Source organism: Colobus angolensis, unplaced genomic scaffold (genome assembly GCF_000951035.1).
Source record: "Colobus angolensis palliatus isolate OR3802 unplaced genomic scaffold, Cang.pa_1.0 Scaffold546, whole genome shotgun sequence".
NCBI lineage: Eukaryota > Metazoa > Chordata > Mammalia > Primates > Cercopithecidae > Colobus > Colobus angolensis.
Window position 1 is genome coordinate 426,127 of NW_012118999.1, and position 19,990 is coordinate 446,116.

Genomic DNA, 19,990 nt, shown 5'->3' on the forward strand with positions numbered 1-19,990 from the left:
ATAAATGTTATCAATGTTATTGATGATGATGATAATCCTCTATCAGTATTATAGTAAATAAAACTATAAGATAGATGTTCCAAAATTCATAATTTCAAAATACAAATATACTTTACCAGTGTAAGTAACTTAATTCACAACTACTTATTTATCCAAGTGACAAAAAAGCTCACTTGGTGGAATGTGATTTTCCATTAGGTATTCTAACACAATAAACCTAATGTTAACCACACACAGTCTTTTCAAATTTGTTAAAACATAAATTGAGGAAAATGGCATCAGGCAGAAATACTATCTATATAAAATCAAATACATTTGTTACTGTTGATTTCTTAAATTTTTCTTATTGCATGCCACATTATGATTTAACTTAGTTTTATTTTAGTTTTAATTGGCTCTTATCTCTTCAACATTTAGTTTTTTTAATTACCAATTAAATATTTTAAATATTTTAAAATGCCAACAATGTACAAGACACTGTTCCCCAAAGAGCTTTCAGTCTAAAACCATTTGTATGCAATAAAGAACAATCTCAAGTGCCAAACACCGAATGACTACTGCTTACTTTAAGTGAAGTACTGTTCTTCTCCAACTTCTCTTTCCCATCTCTATCATTAGAACTCTTTCTCATAGACGTTGAACGTTCTCTCTCTCTTCTTTCACTGATGTGGTCCCTTTCTTTTTCTCTCTTTTTATCCTTCTTATTTCTGCTATAAGAATATTGATATGTCAGTTAAATTCTAAGCAATTGAAGATTGATTATATTCTTGACAAGATATCCTTTTCTAACACTGGATATCTAAAATAATGCATTGTTAATAAGCATTAACAGTAAGCTGGTTTGCAAAGTAACATAAGTGAGTCCTACAACCTGACCTACTCCACCCTTACCCCAGTTAGTTTCTTAAGTATACAGAAGTCATTTTGGCAGAGGCACCATACGTTCTCATAAAACACTGTTTGGTATAGCCTATTTAATAGTTTTCGAATATTCAAGATTTGTTTATGTACTGCAATAAGGAGAAAATAAAACCAAATGAATATGTATCTGCCTCACTTTGCAAAGAGAAACAAAGAAAAGACAATCAAATGATTGGTCAATTACACAGGGTGAATGGGAACAAGGCAGACGGAATGGAGACAGGAGTGACATTTTCTGAATGTATCTTTTTGTGTAATTTCAGTTCGTAAGACCAAAGTTTTGACTTTCCTGGGTAAAGCATTTGTTTCAAAAATACAAATATGGCCTGCATCTATAGTATCCTAAGCCTTCCGTTATTCTCACAAAAGCCAAAAACCTATCAGCAAATAAACAAAAGACCCCTCTGCTGGAAAATCACAGAAAATCATCTAAAAAACCATAACCAATTAGTAAGGCAGTGGGATTAAAAAAAAAAATAACAGAAATCAATAACTTTCCTATGTACAAACCTAACCTCCAATTAAACATAATGAAAGAAAATACCTCATTTCCAACAGCAACAACAAAAATTTCTAGGAATTAAGAAATGCATAAAGCCTGTATGAAACAAACGCTGAAATACTCCTGAAAACACTAAGGATGGCCTAATAAGATATACCACATTCCTTGTCTACAGCCATTATCACCCTGAACATGCCCAATCTCATCAGATACACCACATTCCTGGACAGAAGACTTGTCATCATAAATCTATAAAACCACAAAAGTTCAAGAAAAAACAAAAAGTTCTATCATAATCTTGGTATAGGAAAAGCCTTTTATCAGTTTTTGACTCACATAAGAAGTCATAGAAGAGAAAGTTATTTTAAAAATGAAAAACCTTTGTAAAATCAAGTCTCACCATTTTTTAAAAGAAACAGCAAACTGAGAATGATATTTATAATCACATCACTAAACAATAAACTCCCTATAATAAAAGAGTTCTTGGAAACAGAAAAGGAAACAAAAAGGCCAACAGAAAAATGGGCAGAGTACACAGACAATTCGCAGAAAAAGAAATACAAATGGCTTTCAAATGTATGAAGTGGTCACTTCTCTCACAATTAAGACTATAAACTGCTGCAAACCCTTATAGAGGATAATTTGGAAATATCTTTCAAAAATTAGAAACATGCTTATTACCTAACCTAACAATGCCACTTCTTCAGATTTTTCCTACACACATGCACACTAAAAACAACTTAAGTCCAAAGTTATTCATGATAGCATTACATAATTTATGGTAAGAAATTCAAAAAAACCCCTTCTACTGTAGCCTAGTTAAATAATCAAGGTACTGGCCGGGCGCGGTGGCTCAAGCCTGTAATCCCAGCACTTTGGGAGGCCGAGACGGGCGGATCACGAGGTCAGGAGATCGAGACCATCCTGGCTAACATGGTGAAACCCCGTCTCTACTAAAAATACAAAAAATTAGCCGGGCGAGGTGGCGGGCGCCTGTAGTCCCAGCTACTCGGGAGGCTGAGGCAGGAGAATGGCGGGAACCCGGGAGGCGGAGCTTGTAGTGAGCTGAGATCGCGCCACTGAACTCCAGCCTGGGCGACAGAGCGAGACTCCGTCTCAAAAAAAAAAAAATAATCAAGGTACTGCCATACAATGGAAGCCTATGCAATTATAAAAAGGAATTGAAGAAGCTCTCTCTGACCTCGTTAAGTGACAAAAAGACTTCCTGGTAGTTAAATGACAAAAGCAAGTGCACAACAGTGTGTATTTTGTGTTACTTTTTGTATTAGAAAAAAAATGATACATGCTCATCTTGTTATCTGTATATGAAACTGGAAACATATACAAAAAAACCTCATGAAGTCATTACTTATGGGGACAGTGTAGATGGGCACCAGTGGAAATTAAGACTTCCTGATACATAACTTTTTATCTTTAATTTCTGAATGATGCATATGTATTATTCATTCAAAATATAAAGTTAAAAAATAAAGAGAGAAATTTAAAATTTTTAAAAATATTTCTTGCTTTCTCCTGTTTAGTTTCAGCACAAGTTTCCAACTTACCTCCTAGGGGACGGAGATCTAGAAGATTTCCTTTTTATGGTTTTTGACGTTCTTGGTGATCTGGAAGAACTCCTGCTCCTCCTCCTACGCCTTTCCCTGAAAGCCAAAAATACATCACTTTTAAAAACAGCAATTAAAATAAAGGGCAATTCAAATATTCAAAAGCAGAAGGGTCCTTGATATTCTCATATGAACAGTATTTTTTAGAAGCCAGTTTAAACTGATGTCCTTTATGAACATGTTCAATTACCTAACTTTAGAGTGGGTCAAATTATGAATCATAAATTTTACAGACTGATGAAATCATCATCTAAGACTTCATATTAGGAAGGGTAGAAGACCTCCTCCTTTTCACATCATTTATTCGAACAATTTCTTCAGTAGAAAAAATATTAATGGTGTTTCTGCTTCTCTCAAGGATGTTCTTTCTCAGCAGCTAAAACATGTTTTGTTTATCAAATCCTTTGTCATGTACCTAGCTCCTCGCTGCCCCACTGTGGATTATAACAAAGTAACAGACCCCTTGCAAGACCTGAAACATAAATTGGCTTGTAAAATGTGAACTTTCTATACCCAATTATTAACAGTATCTACTTTAAAAAGCATTTACATTACTATCATTTTAGAGAAACTGTTTTTCCCTCCAACTTCCTATCATTTCATTACTGTTGTTCTATTAATTTAAAATTTAGTGTAAAAGCTGCTTAGGTTTAAGCAAAATAGTTACAATCTGAGATGTAAGTATGACAGGAATAATTATAAAATAGATTACATTTTTATTATTAACCATTTTGCTTATCAGATTAGCAAATGATACATATTCTAAACTACTTCAACTCAAGAACAAGGAACTTCACTAGGTCTATAATTTAAGGGATATGGTACGAGGACATATCCAATGATCTATCTCACAAGTTCTGATAATCACTGACCACACATAGCTGAAAAACCAAATCCTCTGGAATTCATGTTATCCTTACCATCTCAGGAAACTGATTCTAAGAGACTAATAAAATATTTTAAGTTTTTCATTTCTAAAATAAAAAATGCTCACATGGTATATATAATAGACATTAAAATACAAAGTTCAAGAACTTTGAGACAAGAAGTCAATTCTACCTCTACCTAAGACTCTCTCCTCCACTTTTATTCCCAAGACACTCCAAAATTACACTTCCTAAAATGGAAATTAGATACCTTATTTCATTACATCAATGCCATTCTCTTAACAGTTCAGCCTAAGAACCAAAAATACTTTTTTCATAGCATGTGAATGTCAGTGAATTCCCGACTTTAAGATTACACAAAATGGCTCTGCCTTGATCAGTGTAATTCTTTTACTTATTTGTTAAGAAAGCAGTACAAGTGGATGTCTAATACCCACTACCTGATGATAAGGAGAGGAAAGTCCCCATAGACAACAGCAAGCCAGACAATTACTTGAGAAAGAAATAGTATTAACTACTAGAGTTGGTGAGATTTAGACTTAAATTTGAGTTACACACCTTACACAACCAGGATATTACTTAACCTAATCTGTTTTTTCAACTGAAAAATAAAGACAATTAATAATTCAAGTCTTATGAGGTTGTTGAGGATTTAGGATAAAATCTGTAATGTACAAAGCATAGAGTGTGACACAGAGTAGGTGCTCAACAAATTCTGTTTTCTCCTTCCTTTTCTTGGTATCCCCTTTATTGACAGTAACTTTTAATCATTAAAAAATTCTTTAATATCATTTTCTTTAAAAGTATAAATTGGGAGAAAATGTTAGAAATAAAAATATTAACTATTTTTTGAACAGTTAAAATATTTTTATTTAGTAACAAATCAGAACATCTGAAATGCAGAAAAAAGCTAAAAGACAAGAAATTGTAACTCTTGGTGCAGTGGCTCAAGTCTGTAATTCCAGCACTCTGGGAGGCTGAGGCGGGTGGATCACCTGAGGTCAGGAGTTTGAGACCAGCCTGGCCAACTTGGTGAAATCCCATCTCTACTAAAAATACAAACATTAGTTGAGTGTGGTGGTACACGCCTGTAATCTCAGCTACTAAGGAAGCTAAGGCAGGAGAAATCGCTTGAACTGAAGAGGCGGAGGTTGCAGCGAGCAGATATCGCACCACTGCATTCTAGCCTGAGTGACGAAGTGACACTCTGTCTAAAAAAAAAAAAAAATTCAAAGAAAGAAATTGTAACTCTTTACCAAGCTCTTCTGAAAGCATGAAACATTCCAAATTGCTGCCTTCATGAACTAATGTCAGTCACCTTTTATTCTCAGGGCCCCAGATGTTATTGAAGAATACATTTGAGCCAGGTGCGGTGACTCACACCTGTAATCCCAGCACTTTGGGAGGCCAAAGAGGGCAGATCACTTCAGGCCAGGAGTTCAAGATCAACCTGACCAACATGGTGAAACTCCATCTCTACTAAAAATACAAAAATTAGCCAGGCATGGTGGTGCACACCTGTAATCCCAGCTACTCTGGAGGCTGAGGTACGAGAATCACTTGAACAGGGAAGGCGGAGGCTGCAGTGAGTCGAGATCATGACACTGCACTCCATCCTGGGCGACAGAGCAAGACATTGTCTCGAAAAATATATACATATACATTTAGGAATGAATGTGAACACTCAAAGTTTCCTCTACACCAAACAACTTAAAATGGCCCAAGAAAAAGTTAAATATTCCCATGTCATCAGAAAAAGTAAATTCAAGTTATTAAAAAGGAATTAAAATAGTATTTGGTGCTGTGAAAGGTAATGTCTAAACAATCACAGAAACACAAAGGCACGTGTGACTCAGAATCAATAAAATCACTTTGCAGTAAAGGTGCAGTTACAAGGCTCAAACCGATACCCACAGCAAATGAGGTTACATTAATTCTTCAATTTGTGGTTCAACGTGCTGAAATAAGGCAGTGATCTGTTTATTTTCAGCCTTGTTTTAACATATACTATTGCTTTCAACTTTACACTTCTGAGGCAGTCTTTAAAAGTAAGTACCAAGTACTAGTGAGAGAATTCTCAAACTTAATCTCTAAAATAAACTAAAAGGGTTACTATACTTCTTGTACAGAGCGTCAGCTTCCTCATGTTTTAAAACAGTGATGATAATAATCTTCTCCCAGGCCTGCTGTGAGGATTAAACAAGGTGAGACATGAAAAAGTATGCTGACATGATGTCTGGCATATAGTAAGTACACAATAAAGGTCTACGATTATCTTTTATTATCTAGTCAAAGGTTGGTATTAAAAATAAACTACTAAAGCACAAGTTTTAAAAATGAGAAACATATATTCCTTTATCTCAAATTATTTTCTATTAAAAAACCATCTTAAAAATCTCTTTAAAAATGTGCTAATATATATTTAGTATTTTTAAGATAGTGGAGTACAAGTTAGGAACTTCCATTTATAGTCATGGTATCATCTGAAGTAAAGGATGTAGATTTAGATAATCTCAAATCTCAAGGTTGTTCTCATTGTTCAGCTGTTACTGTGGCAACCTGCTGCCACCTGGTGGTAGTAAACCTATTAATAAACTGAAATCACAGTCCTAAGGAAAAACTCTAACCTCTAAAACTGACAAAATACAACATAACCAAAATTTAAATGTTATACACTTAACAAAATAAGGATAAAAATTAACTTAGGTGACAAAGAGGGCTAACACTGCAACTTCAGAAACCATTTTACATATTAAAATTAATCACACCATTCAAGAAAAGTCCAGGAAAAAGCCTAAGAGGCAAATTCTTACTGTGCATTTTTTTAAAAGTATCTTTCCCTGCCATCCTACCCTCTAAGAAAATAACAATTATTATTATTCTATTAAAATAGTGGTTACAAAGAATAGCTAAAACTTTTCAAATAATGTTGTCCAGTATCATCTCTTTCTCCACTCTGCTAGAGAAATGTTTACTCTGAAATTAGGAGAAAATGTTTTTATATTACTTTACAGGTTCCACTTGCATATAGTAACCTTTTCTCCCTCCATAAAAATTTTTGTTTCCAATTGTCATCAGCAAATCCTTTTGTAAAAATTTTAAGCATCATCAAACCTGCTGGAACTACGAGATCTTCGCGATGCATTATAACTCCTGGGTGGTGTTCTGGATTTTTTATCCTTCTTTCTTTTTTCATCTATCTCTTTGGATCTGTCTTTTTCTCGTTCCTTTTCTTTGTCCTGTTCCTTTTCCTTCTCTTTGTCTCGATCCTTTTCATGCTCTTTTTCCCGTTCTCTCTCTCTGTCCTTTTCCTTGTCTTTTTCCCGGTCCTTTTCCCGTTCCTTGTCCCGGTCTTTATCTTTGTTTTTACCCCGTTCCTTTTCTTTTTCACGTTCCTTTTCCCTCTCTCTCTCCTTTTCCCTGTCTTTCTCTTTCACTCTTTCCTTTTCCTTGATCTTTTCTCGAGTGTCTTTTCTCTTGTCCCTTTAAAAACAAAAATAAATAAATTCGTAACTAAAATAATTCTACCTCCTCCAAAAAGACCCCTCTCTCTCTTCAACAATTACCAACACAAGACAATTTACAGCAGCTACAGACATTTACATATACATTTTCATGAAGCTCAGGTGTACAAGAAGCTGCTAAACAAAGCTATTAATATTATACAAGCTGAAGTGAGTAGTTTGGAAACCTCATGAGTCACACTGACATCAGATTCAAATCAATGGTAATCAATAACAATACTAGATTATTAAAACAATAAAAAAGGTTTCAATTCTCTCATTAAAAACCTAAACTACAACAGATTTTTAACAAATGAAGCCAATTAAAATATTATCCCTCAGCACTAACAGAACTCTGAGGAAAAAAAAAAATTATTGTTAATTTCTCTAAAACTCACCGTGAACGCGAACGACTCCTTGACTTCCGTCTCTCCCTTGATTTAGAGCGTTTTTTATGTGGGCTCTTAGATCTTCGTCTGTCTTTCTGTCTTGAACGTGATCTATTATGGGATCTACTTCTAAAGAAAAACAAATTGTTAGAATATCAAAACTTATTCTTAGAATTTCAACTTTTAAGAATTTACGATCCTTCAAACAAGAAAACAAAATCTGTCCTAACAGTATTTGACAATATTTTAAAATTTTCTCTTAAATAATACTTTAGTTACATAATCCCAACGTTTATTGGAAACTTTATTGGATATTTCACTGTCTAGAACAGAGATAAAAACAAAGAACTAAACAGTTATTTCGTATATTTCAGATGTGGCTTTTGCTAGTCATTTTGTGCCTCTAATCAGTATAGAAGATTTTTCCCTGTTGACTTGCATGTAATCTGATCATAACACATCATGATAGGGAGTAGTGGTTACATGGTTCAGTAGTTCCTGTGAATGTGTAGTGATTGTCAACAAACAAAAAGAATATATAAGGAAGCATAGTCCTAATGACAGCGCTACTGTGACAGGAAAATAAAAATCATTAATCATAAGTTAAAACTAGATATAATCAAACATTGATTTGCAATGCCTTGATTTTTTAACTGTATCAAGTTATAAAATTATGTGTAACTATAATCACAGCTACCGGTTGAGTATCCTTTATGTGAAATGCTTGGAACCAAAAGTGGGTTGCATTTCACATTTTGGGAGATTTTGGAATATCTGCATTACATATATACACACACACATGTATAAAACTGGTTGAGCATCCCAACCACACAACTGAAAAATCCAAAATGCTCCAGTGAGCATTTCCTTTGAGCATCACGAAAGCATTCAAAAAGTTTTGGATTTTGAAGCCTTTTGGATTTCAGATTTTCAAATTTGTGAGTCTCAACCTGTATGAAAAGAAACCTTTAACTGCAGGAAACATTCAATTGCAGGAAAGGTAACTGTTATTTTAATTTGGACTAGGCCCCCTTTCTCACTGAAAAAGTGTTTTGAGAATTTGATTTTTTGCATAATGAGGTATCCTAACTACTTATTAAAATGTTAACAAAACAGATGCACACAACTTAAATAGCAAAGTGATTAGACTCAACAGCTTTGGAGTCTGACAATCTGGCTCTGAGAGTCAGCTCTGCCACACACTAACTGAGAACTCTGGCTAGTCACTTAACCTCTCCAAGCCTGAGTTTCTTCCTCTATAAAGTAGACTAGGAATCATACCTACATCTCTTAGGGCTGTCATGAGGATTAAAACTGATGATGTATGTAAAACTGCAGAGTATTCTCTAGCAAAAAGTAAATGTTTAAAACTCTTAACTCTCAAAGTCATCATCATTAAAAGTTAACATAAATGTAAACTTTGTATCTTTATGTATGTATTCCAAGGAAGCTGAATGAACTTCCATAAGTATCCTTTATACAGCTAAAACTCATCTTGATAGTCATGTTTTAATAAATTAAGTTAGAGCAATTATCAGTAAAAGAAATACAGTTGGGCCGGGCACAGTGGCTCACACCTGTAATCCCAGCACTTTGGGAGGCCGAGGCAGGTGGATCACTTGAGGTCAGGATTTCAAGATCAGCCTTGCCAACGTGGTGAAACCTGTCTCTACTAAAAATACAAAAATTAGCTGGGTATGGTGACATGCACCTGTAGTCCCAGTTACTCGGGAGGCTGAGGTGGGAGAATCAATTGAACCCAGGGGGCAGAGGTTGCAGTGAGCCAAGATCACGCCACCGCACTCCAGCCTGGGCAACAGAGTGAGATTCCATCTCAAAAAAAGAAAAGAAAAAAGAAAAAGACCATGCTTTGTGGTATGCTCTGAACCAGAAAAACCTCCAAATAATCCTCATTAATAACAAAATCATTTTTTGTTTTTAAACACATTTTTCAGTTAGTCAAAATGTTGATTAAAATACTAAACACTACAAATCAAAATTTCAATAGCTAATTTCCATTTAAACTACTCATCTACTATTTGGCTTTAAAAATAATATACAATTGTCTTCATTCCATATATATTTTTTTAGCCTCATTTAGTTCAACATACATTATTTTTCATTTTTTTCCAAAGACCCTAGATAAGAAATCACATACCACGTTTTTAATACAAAAAGATAATTCATAGCTTACTGAAATCTTTACCACTAATAACTTAAGAGCCATGAAGGTTAAGGAGTAGATGTTAAGGCAAAACTGAAAAACTGAGAACATTATTAGTCCATTTACAGATATCCACACAGGGTAATCTTTTAAAGTGCCTTTGCTTCTATATACTTAATAAAAAGTCTTACTATAAGATTTGTTTTAAGCTGTCCTTGCTAAAAATATTATTCTTTTGTTTTCCTCAAAGCAATGCTTTCCAACCTTAAGCAAAAAAACTTATTTTAAAAAATAAGTATAACTCTCATAAATAAGTTAATAATAAAAAGCACTGATCACTTGGCTTCCAACCTTATCCTGCAGCTGAGATGTCAAAAGACAGTGACTAAGAGTAATTATTACATTTTAAGTGTGACATTAAATATTTTCATGTCAATCTTACCCACTAGTAGTTTTCTGATTAAGAATGCTAAAAGCAGTCAAGAGCAGATCTAATCTAACTAAAGATTTATCACTAGTAGCTCTCATTTTTAATGAGAAATTGTATTATTCTGAATAATGTAAAATCATATTTTTAAATTAAACTGTAAATAAACAGCAACTTACCATTATGCTGCATCAAAGTTCATTTGTAAATCAGTTGTTCTCCATTAAAATATTATAAAATGTCTAGTAGTTCCTGTGCTAATCTATAATCTATAAAAGTTACTTAAAATTATAACAATTATAGTACTATCCATCTTTTCTATGTCTCAATAAATAAAACAGGCATCAAAACTTGGACAAAATGGAAACATACCTCCCTAGTCCTAGCCAAGGTCACAGTGACAAGAAACCCCTTCCTCTCTCTAACCATAAGAAGGGGAAGGAACAGGGAAAGGCTGTGGGGGGAGGGATGGGAGGTAGGAAGCATGGCTCTAGAAGCATTTGAAAATGGTGAAAAAGTAGAAGGTGGGCCTTTAAGTTAAAGGGTTCCTGCAACCCACACTCGTGCTTAGTCTAATAGGTCAGGGTGAGATTCAAGAACATCAACTTCCACTAGTAGAGGAGGAAATGACAAGAAAGGCCTATCATCCCCTTCCTGATTTCTGGGGGATAGCGGGATCCTTCCAGGTCAGAATCTTCAAGTCAAATGTTTTTAGGTATGGAATTTTTTTTTTTTCTCATTTAAAGAGAACTTATTCTCTTTTGTACTTGTTCATGAACTTAAGGCTACATTTCCACACGCATGCACGAAAACAGAATATGCTGACAAAAATATGTATGTATATATACATGCCAGTTAAGAACATGTATACCACGCCTGTAATCCCAGCACTTTTGGAGACGAAGGCGGGAGGATCACTTGAGCTCAGGAGTTCGAGACCAACCTGGGCAGTATGATAAAACCCCGTTTCTACAAAAAATACAAAATTAGCCAGGTGTGGTGGTTATTGTCTGTGGCTCAGCTACTCAAGAAGCCGAGGTGGGAGGACCACTTGCGCCTGGGAGATGGAGGGTGCAGTGAGCCGAGATAGAGCCACTGCACTCCACCCTGGGCAACAGACTGAGACTGCATTTAAAAAAAAAAAAAAAAGGAACATACATACATTATTTCTAACGCTACGTAGACATTTTGTGTACATTTGTATAGACAGATCCACACAAAAGTACTCCCATAAATAAGAATACTAATCAACAAATTTCAGTTTAGACTGAATAATCCCTCACCCACAAACCCCTGGAGGGGGGAATATCTGTATATACTTAAAAACAAAAACTTCAGAGTAGATAGCAAAATTATTTGCTATAATTTCAAAAAGCACATAAAACTTCACTTACATCATCAAAGAAACAACAATGTTATTAATCATCAAGTTTTGGCTCGTTCCAGTCTTGGACATTAGCTCTCTCTTACAATCAACACAATGAGATTCAGGTCATCAATCTTCCTCAGAAAAGAAGTTGTAATATTACTCTTCAGACCAATTCTATTATTTCCTTGATTTCCTCTACCCTCACCACATCCTGTCAACGTATGGAAATATCCACAGTCTAGTACCACTGCAGCTTCTGTTCCACTATCCTTTCCTGATTCTGGCCTCTGCTGCACTGCCTTATTTCTTGTACATGAAACAACCTCCTTCACTTGGTTCTGAAAGTGCCTTACGGTAAGTCCTTGGATAAAGGCAGTAAAACCAAATTCTAAAGGAGACTTTGCAAACTAAGAATAGACAAGTATACACTAGTATATCTGGTGTATACTTGTTTACTAGAATCTAAGAAAGAACATCCTATTTTTCCTCATTCTTTGAATCTCCTTGATCAACACACACAAACACACAAAAAAGTGAACTGAGCCTGCTGGTAAAACAATGGACAATCAACTGGTTCCTTTTCCCTCCCCCAAATCCTTTCTCCTTCTTTAAAACCCCAACATACACAGATATGCTCTTCCCTCTCTGCTCTCTCAAGGTGTATGTATGAGTACATATGTACATGTAACATGCAATTAGGATCCACTACATATACTTTCACACTTCAACAACAGCCCCCTCTGTACCTTAAAAAAGACAACAAAATTTGTAACTTTAGTAATGCTCTTTAGGGTACTTCCAATCAAGATGGTATTGCCAAGTTTGCATTTTGAGGTTCCCTTTATACCAAAGACAAAGAAATGACAGATAAAATCAAAAGGACAAAGCTATGATGAAAAATAAGATAAACAGAGCTTAAGCAAAGTACTATAATTGAAGCTGAAACTGCATGTTACTCCTGTGTTTCAGGTCCAAAAGTGGGCAGAGGAGGCTCTTATCACCAGCAATACCAAGGACTCAAAGTGTTCCTTTGGACACATGGTACTGAAAATAGGGAACTGTGCGAAACTAAGATCTGGGGTGGTGTTCCCCAGACCTGGAATAGACTGGGAAAAGAAAACACAAAGCTTCAACTTGGGCAATTATTTTCAGCATGGTCACTAAGTATGTTCCCTTTTCTCAATACGAAGAATGAAAACAGCTTTTGTCACTTCTATATAAAGACTAGTTTACTCTTAGAAAAATGTGGAATAGAGTATCTTTAGACACAAAACTAATTTCTAAAAATAAAGTTAAGTTCAAATATTTAAAAATTAAATATCATTAGACAAAATTTCATTCTCAACTACAGAATTACAATTAGAACAGTATTTAATGCTGATCACACTTCAAGTGTACACTACTAAAATTTCTAAATTCTGATATTTTGACAAAAACTCATACACTCTTAATATTTTAAATACAAAACTAAAATAAAATTTAAATATGACAGCAGAAATTCTCACCTGTGCTTTGATTGTGATCTTTTCCTTCTAGAATGGGATTTTGAACTAGACCTGGATTTTGAGCGAGTATGGGAACGAGATCGACCGCCTTTTCTTTCATTGCTCTTTCCAGACTCTGGGAGGAAAAAACCACTTTGCAGTGTAAGCTCAGAACAATTAAAGATCCCAGTTAATAATCAGGCACAAGTGGAATGTACCACATATAGTGCAAGGGGCCTACTCTCTGTACATCCTCCTCCTTCAGAAACATCCAAGAAAGTCATTGCATAAACTCGTTGAGTGCAGCCACCCTGCAGCAGTACATATAAACCAGATGATTATAAACAGCTGTTCGTAATATTATGTTGCTGCCGTAACGTACGATTATAACATGTCTGTAATTCCTGTGACAGTGATTTTAAGTCCTTTCTCCACTTATTCTGCTAGAATTGAAGCTTAAATTCCGAGTGTTGATTTAGAAAATCTGCTCAAATGTAAACCACCTAGATGTTTTTAGAATGGGTTTTTAAATTATTTTCATTAGTAACACAAAAGATTGAATAGGTGGTGTTCCTTTACCTTGCTAAAATACAGTATCTGTATTTTTTTCTAAATCACGGGCTCTCTTTTCTATTTTCAAAATTAAAATGTTGAGGAAAAGTAAACCTGCTGAATCATAACATCTTAAATATATTTACTCTTTTTAGCCTTGCAGTAACATTTTTGCTTTTAGCAAATCATTTTTGAGCACTGATTTTGCTATGAAAATACAGGGCTGATTAGCTCAGACTAAAGTGCCTCAATTCAGTACCACGGAAAAGAATAAAATACGTGCTAAGTTTTACTTTGACATGAGTATGCTACTTACTATTTCTTGAGTTTCAGTCTTCTTGTTTGTAAAACGAAGAGACTGAACAAGATGATTTCTAAAATTCCTTCCAGTGCTAAGATTCTATGATCTTTAAACTATGACCTATGTAACAACATTATGGACTTACCTGGTTCAATAGCTGCTGAGATAAATGACTGAGCTTCTCGTACTCGCTTCATTACTTCTTCTAACTCCTTAGCTGCAGCCTGAGGTGTCATCTCAGGGGGTTTTACTATTGCATTGTTGGAGTGATTTATTCTAAATTAAAAATATTAGCATATCACAAATACACACATTTTATAAAACAAACATATGATACACATATTTATAAATTTGAGGACATCTCAGAAGCACATGAGAATGATATAAATACAGAATACCCAAAAGCAACCTCAAAACCATGATTAATCTCTCATCCCCACTTCCTATCATTCCTTGCTAATACAACCAAAAACGGGAGATAAAGAAAACTGGACCCTAGCTAACTTAATTCAAACAGACTAGATTAAGTGCTTTTCCATAGCTTAGAATTAAAATAAATTAAAATGCTGATACCAATATGAAAATGAATTATTTCTATTTTCAGATCAGAAGATCTTATTGATATCCTGTACACTCTAGAAGAAGGGAAAGCTATCTGCATATTATCATATTATGTGCATCATTGTAACCAACCCTAAACCATGGCTGAGTCAGACATAGCTTTGAATGTGCAAGGCATCTGATAAAACTCTTTCTCTACGAGATATGAGCGCCTTCTCTGATGCACATGAATGGATGTTATGTGTCTTGCTTTACCCCTTCCACACTGAGAAGTACCCACTAACAACAATTAGTTATCCTTTAACAGAAAAATCCTGATCAAACTGTGTAACTAAAGCAATCTATGAAATTCAAGCAAAACTATATTTGCCTCAATAATCTGCATGAAATAGAGTATCTGGTGTGGAGTTCATCTCGAAGGCTGTATCAACGTTTTACAAACAAGCATGTAAGCAAACCTTAAAAGTCAAAATGTCTGGTTTAAAACACTTGTAGGCACTTATAATTTCCTTCTGGAGATTTTTGAATTTACCACAGTTATTACTGGAAGTACTATAGTTCAACCTACATGTTAAGTTGCTCAATTAGTCTAGAGTCATAATGTTAAAACTAACCTGACTTATTAAAGTCTATGGAAAAAGACCTACAACTGTTGTGCAAGGTATATAAATAATGTTAACATTGAATTAGAACCTAGAAAACAGAAAATGAGAAAATAAATGTCTCTAAATAAAGGAATTTAAAGACTAAAATGGTAAGTATCTCATGTATTCATTTATACTTAACACAAAGTCTTCCTTTCCACAAATTGCCAATTACTATTAAAAAGAAAAAAAAAAGCCTTAATTACATCAAAAATACTTTAAATTTTTTCAAAATCATTAAAATTTCTTTGTTTAGGATTTCTTACTTCAGTGGCCTGTCTCCAAACATAACTCCATTAAAAGCAAGGGCCCTTGGTACAGAATTTTGGTCTGCAAATTCCACAAAAGCAAACCGAGTTGGCTGAGTCTCATCACCTGCCATCCGTACAAACTTCACTTCTCCAACTTGTTTAAAAAATTCAAGTAGCTGATCAGCTGTCGTTGTCTAAGGAAACAAAGTGACACTTTGATAAAATACATCCATTTAAAAAATCAGGTACATATTACTGTATCCACTGATACGATTTTTAAGAAGAGAAAAAGAATAAGGGCTACTGCTGCTTTGTTTCTTCTTAAATTAGTTACCTGGGAATTCAAATTTCCAACATAAACCGTTCTCCTAATTTCATCTATTTTGGAAGGATCCACGTTTCCCATAAGTGGTGGCTGTGGTATCTCTCCAAGTGTTGCAATGTTGGGGTCTAGTGCTGCTGCTGGTATAGCTCCCAAACTGCTAAGTGAAACACCAAGCTATGGAAAGAAGAAAAAAAACCACACAGAACACATATTTTCTATTAGTATCCAAAGCTACCATTCTCTAATCTTGAAAAGAATGAACTCAACAAGAATGAAAGGAGACTAGGGACTCCAAACTTTAACTCATATATATGTCTGACTTATTAAAGTTAGGTCACATTAGTTTTAAATGTAATTCAAAATATATTTTACTGTCTGGATATTTTAGCCACTTTTAAACTTGACCCTAAAAAACAGGCTGTTTCTCATTACTTGAGGTAGCTATGTTCTATAGTTTCCACGAACAATGAATTATTGACTACTGAACCATTATTCCCAGGGAAAATACAGGGTGGAGTTCCTATGAGCCTCTGGTCACATTTACATTAACTAATAAAATATTTAACCTTATTTTATATGTGCTTCTGTTTAAAGACACCTTAGCTGTTATATATTGTCAATTCATTAACACTGAACTCACAGCCAGCAGCACCACAACTCAGGCCTGAATGAAGCTTATCTAATACATGTATTTAATATTTTCTCCATGAGGCACTTCACAATCTTCCTGTACCTAGGAACACTACACAGCAGTTTGGCACTACACTTGTGGGCCCATCTTAACAGTGAAATCACCAACAAAAAGCACAACAATTCAAAGAACATAGCACTAAACAGACTACGTGCCTGTTTACAGCCTGAGTGCCAAAACAAGAAGACTTTGACCTCCATGCACATAGACGAACCCAAATTTTTCATCACTCTGTGTATGTCCACAAATGACCACAAAAGTGCTGCAACTGTTGATGTGGGGTTTCAAAAAAATTTTACTAAGTGAATTCAAAAATACAGAATTCACAAAGAATGAGAATAAACTGTACCTTGGTCATTGAAAAACACAGACTATGCGTTCCTAATAGTCAACAATTATCACAGCATCGAATTTAACTGAAGTAGTAACTTAATCCTCATATCAACCCTAAGAAATGGGTATTATTATCATGCTGAAAGTTTACGTAAGAATATATATCTAAAATATTGAGCCCTTATTTATGCCATGGTAGGAAAAGGACAAAAAGCTTTAAAAAAAAAATCTTTGAATGATCTTTCTATAACATTACTAAATTCAATTTTTACTTTCAGCATTAAGGAACATATTATTTTTAATGTGAATGTAAACTAGAAGAAATACAAGATCTCAGAATTTGAAAGCAGAAAAAAATTTTTCAGAATTAAAAGAGATTTCAAGAAAAAAGACAACTCTTTTCATTTCCACTTTGCTATTAGAGAACATTTTGACCATTAATGACTATATATACAAACATGGTGCAGAACTAAGATTTAACAACTGTTAAGTAACGGCACTTCCTAAAGGTGAAAGCGGAAGTTTAAGAAATCAATGTCACCTATTATCACAGCAGCCAGTCTGATCTTTTTAAAACATGTCAAATCACGTCATATCCCTGCTTAAAACCCATGAATGGTTTCTAATTACCTTAAGAATAAAATTCAAACCCCTCTTTCCATGGTCTAAAAAGCCCTACCATAATCTGTGTCCTATCTATCCCCTCCAATCTCAAACACTCATGATCCTCACTCACTATGCCTCACCCATACTGACCACCAGACTGTTCCCTGAACACGTAAGTTCAGCTAAAAAACATTTCCCCCCAAGAATCAGAATGTAGGTCTTTAGCATAGCAATGTTATGTAAAAACTACAAATCTAAAATTTTGCACTTCAAAATTTCAGGAACCACTCTTACAATCTAGATAAATTAACTACAATCACATAGTTCATTTCTTAATTCAATCCCTATCCAACACCACAAAGCTAGATTCAACTTCCAATTAAGGAGAGCTTTCTATTTTGCTTTAGGTTGCCTTCTGAAGAAAAATGGCACTTCTTTTAAAATAAATACGGCCAGAATTTTTTAACCAAAAACCAAGAGCCAGTAACAGTAATATCCTTTTTAAATCCCACTTGGAAATCACCAAGGAAGAATTACTAAATTATGATTTAATTCTGCATAGTTAATGGAAAAATATTTTGCCATGTTTTCACCTTATCACATTTTCTCAATATCAGACAAAGGCCTATTTTTTCCCATTACCAAAGTTGTGGATCATTTCACATATTTTAAATGGACTTAGTCCTCATTAACTGAGAAATACAGTTACCTAGATAATCTATGCTATTTAAAATATTGAGTTTTAATAACTAATTTTCTAATGAATAATCTATTTGGGTTCTCAAATTTAAATGAATCCCCTATTACTTCAGGAATAAATCCAAAACGCAGTTTCAGTGATACAGTGAAAAAAAAAAAAAAGAAAGCTTAAGCAGTCATTTTTGAATCCTCTCCATTAAAAAAAAAAAAGAAGATCCAAATGCAAATAATTTGAAGCTCTCTATTCAACTGGTCACATAGTTTAACATTCACCTCTTTCATAAGAGGGCTTATAGTACTTACAGTAGTCAAAGGATTTGGGGTCGGTATTGGAAGCAATCCTGCACCAGGCATCAGACTTGTCATGGTTGGAGCAGGAGCCAATAAAGAGAGGGCTTTGGATTCCTCTGGGATTTTACCTGCAGAGGCAAGTTCCAAACATTACAAAAAGCAGAAACACCAAACAAACTTTACACTATGATTTTACAATTACCCTTGCAGTTAAAAAATAATAATAATAAATGTATCTATCTATCAGATCCGTATAAAGAAATAAATAAGAACTTAAGTCTTTCCTTTTATCCTGCTCTACTAGGAAAAATAAAAGTGAGCAAAACTTCAAATATTAACAATCTCATTAATGGAATATTATTTTAAAAACTGAATAATGTAGACAATTATTTAACACTTTGAGCTATGGGTCACCTGTACTGGAAACTTAATGTTCATGAACCAAACGATATCAAGCATGGACGCTTTCCCAGGACGGTGTTTTCGCGGTGATCGAAAGTTGTGTTACACATGACAACCGTTCGTGTTGGCTGCATCACTAATAGCACACAGAACATCAGATACAGAAAAGAAGAACATTTTTTAAAGTTTAATCCCCAGAAATGGCAAATAACCAAATTAGTCAAAAAAAAGAAAAAGAAAAAACAAATATGTGCGAATTGAAATTTCTTAATGAGTGCCCCTATCCTGTTACTGAAACTACCTACTTGTGATGCAAACAATTTTGACAACCTTCCAACAGATTCCATTTAATTTCAAATAGAAAACAAAAACTTACTCCATGTAATCAACTTCAATGTAAAAGGAAGCCTACATCCATTCAGTTAGTAAGGCATCTCACCAACATCGGAGATGCCTAAAAGAATTCAGTTCCAAAAAATTTGCCTTGGGAAACTACTAAAAATGTTTTAGGAAAAAAAAAGTTCCCTGGTTTCAGAAAACTTCTTAAAATATTAACTTTTAGAACCAATTTATGTATACTTATCTGAAGGGGGAGGTTAATGCCTTAGAGCTTGCTTAAAAACATTTTAACTGCCTAATAAAAATAGTAACACTAAAATAATCTAATAACATTAACTAGGAAAGAAAATCCCTACAACCTAAAAAAGTGAAAAACTTACTCTGAAATAAGTACGATTTGTCATATTCATTTCTGAATTCTAACCAATTACTTCTGATAAGGACTGCAACTTTCCCATAATTTTTCCTTATCCCCTTAGGCAAAAAAAAAAAAAAAAAATCTTAAATAGTTGACTACATGTGGATATATTTAGAAGAACACTCAGGTGGTAGCTGGTGAAGCATTTCCATTATTAATTCTCCAAAAGTGTTTTAAAAGACAATGTACAAAAGCATGCTAAACTGAAATACAGCATACGCAGTAAATTTTTACAAGCACCATGCCTGGTTTCAGTTGTAAAAATATTTAAAACAACCAGATGTGCAGAGATAAATCCCTAAACAA

At 34.3% G+C, this 19,990-nt stretch overlaps 1 protein-coding gene across 4 annotated transcripts in view; it reads right to left on the reverse strand.

The window, feature by feature from the left end:
- The window catches only part of SREK1 (splicing regulatory glutamine/lysine-rich protein 1), a 37,726-nt gene that overhangs the window by 4,254 nt on the left and 13,482 nt on the right, over positions 1 to 19,990 (reverse strand). Inside the window, exons 3-12 of one of the 4 annotated variants that reach the window (XM_011961290.1) lie at positions 18,940 to 19,063; positions 18,538 to 18,653; positions 15,915 to 16,079; positions 15,596 to 15,774; positions 14,270 to 14,400; positions 13,293 to 13,407; positions 7,837 to 7,956; positions 7,050 to 7,418; positions 2,989 to 3,084; positions 566 to 707 (exon numbers count right to left, since the gene is read on the reverse strand). In XM_011961290.1, coding sequence (XP_011816680.1) covers positions 566 to 707; positions 2,989 to 3,084; positions 7,050 to 7,418; positions 7,837 to 7,956; positions 13,293 to 13,407; positions 14,270 to 14,400; positions 15,596 to 15,774; positions 15,915 to 16,079; positions 18,538 to 18,600 — 1,380 coding nt within the window. In that variant the 5' untranslated portion in view covers positions 18,601 to 18,653; positions 18,940 to 19,063. Of the gene's footprint in view, positions 1 to 565; positions 711 to 2,988; positions 3,085 to 7,049; positions 7,419 to 7,836; positions 7,957 to 13,292; positions 13,408 to 14,269; positions 14,401 to 15,595; positions 15,775 to 15,914; positions 16,080 to 18,537; positions 18,654 to 18,939; positions 19,064 to 19,990 lie in introns of those variants that run through there. The other 3 variants (XM_011961289.1, XM_011961288.1, XM_011961291.1) reach the window with 3 other exon arrangements.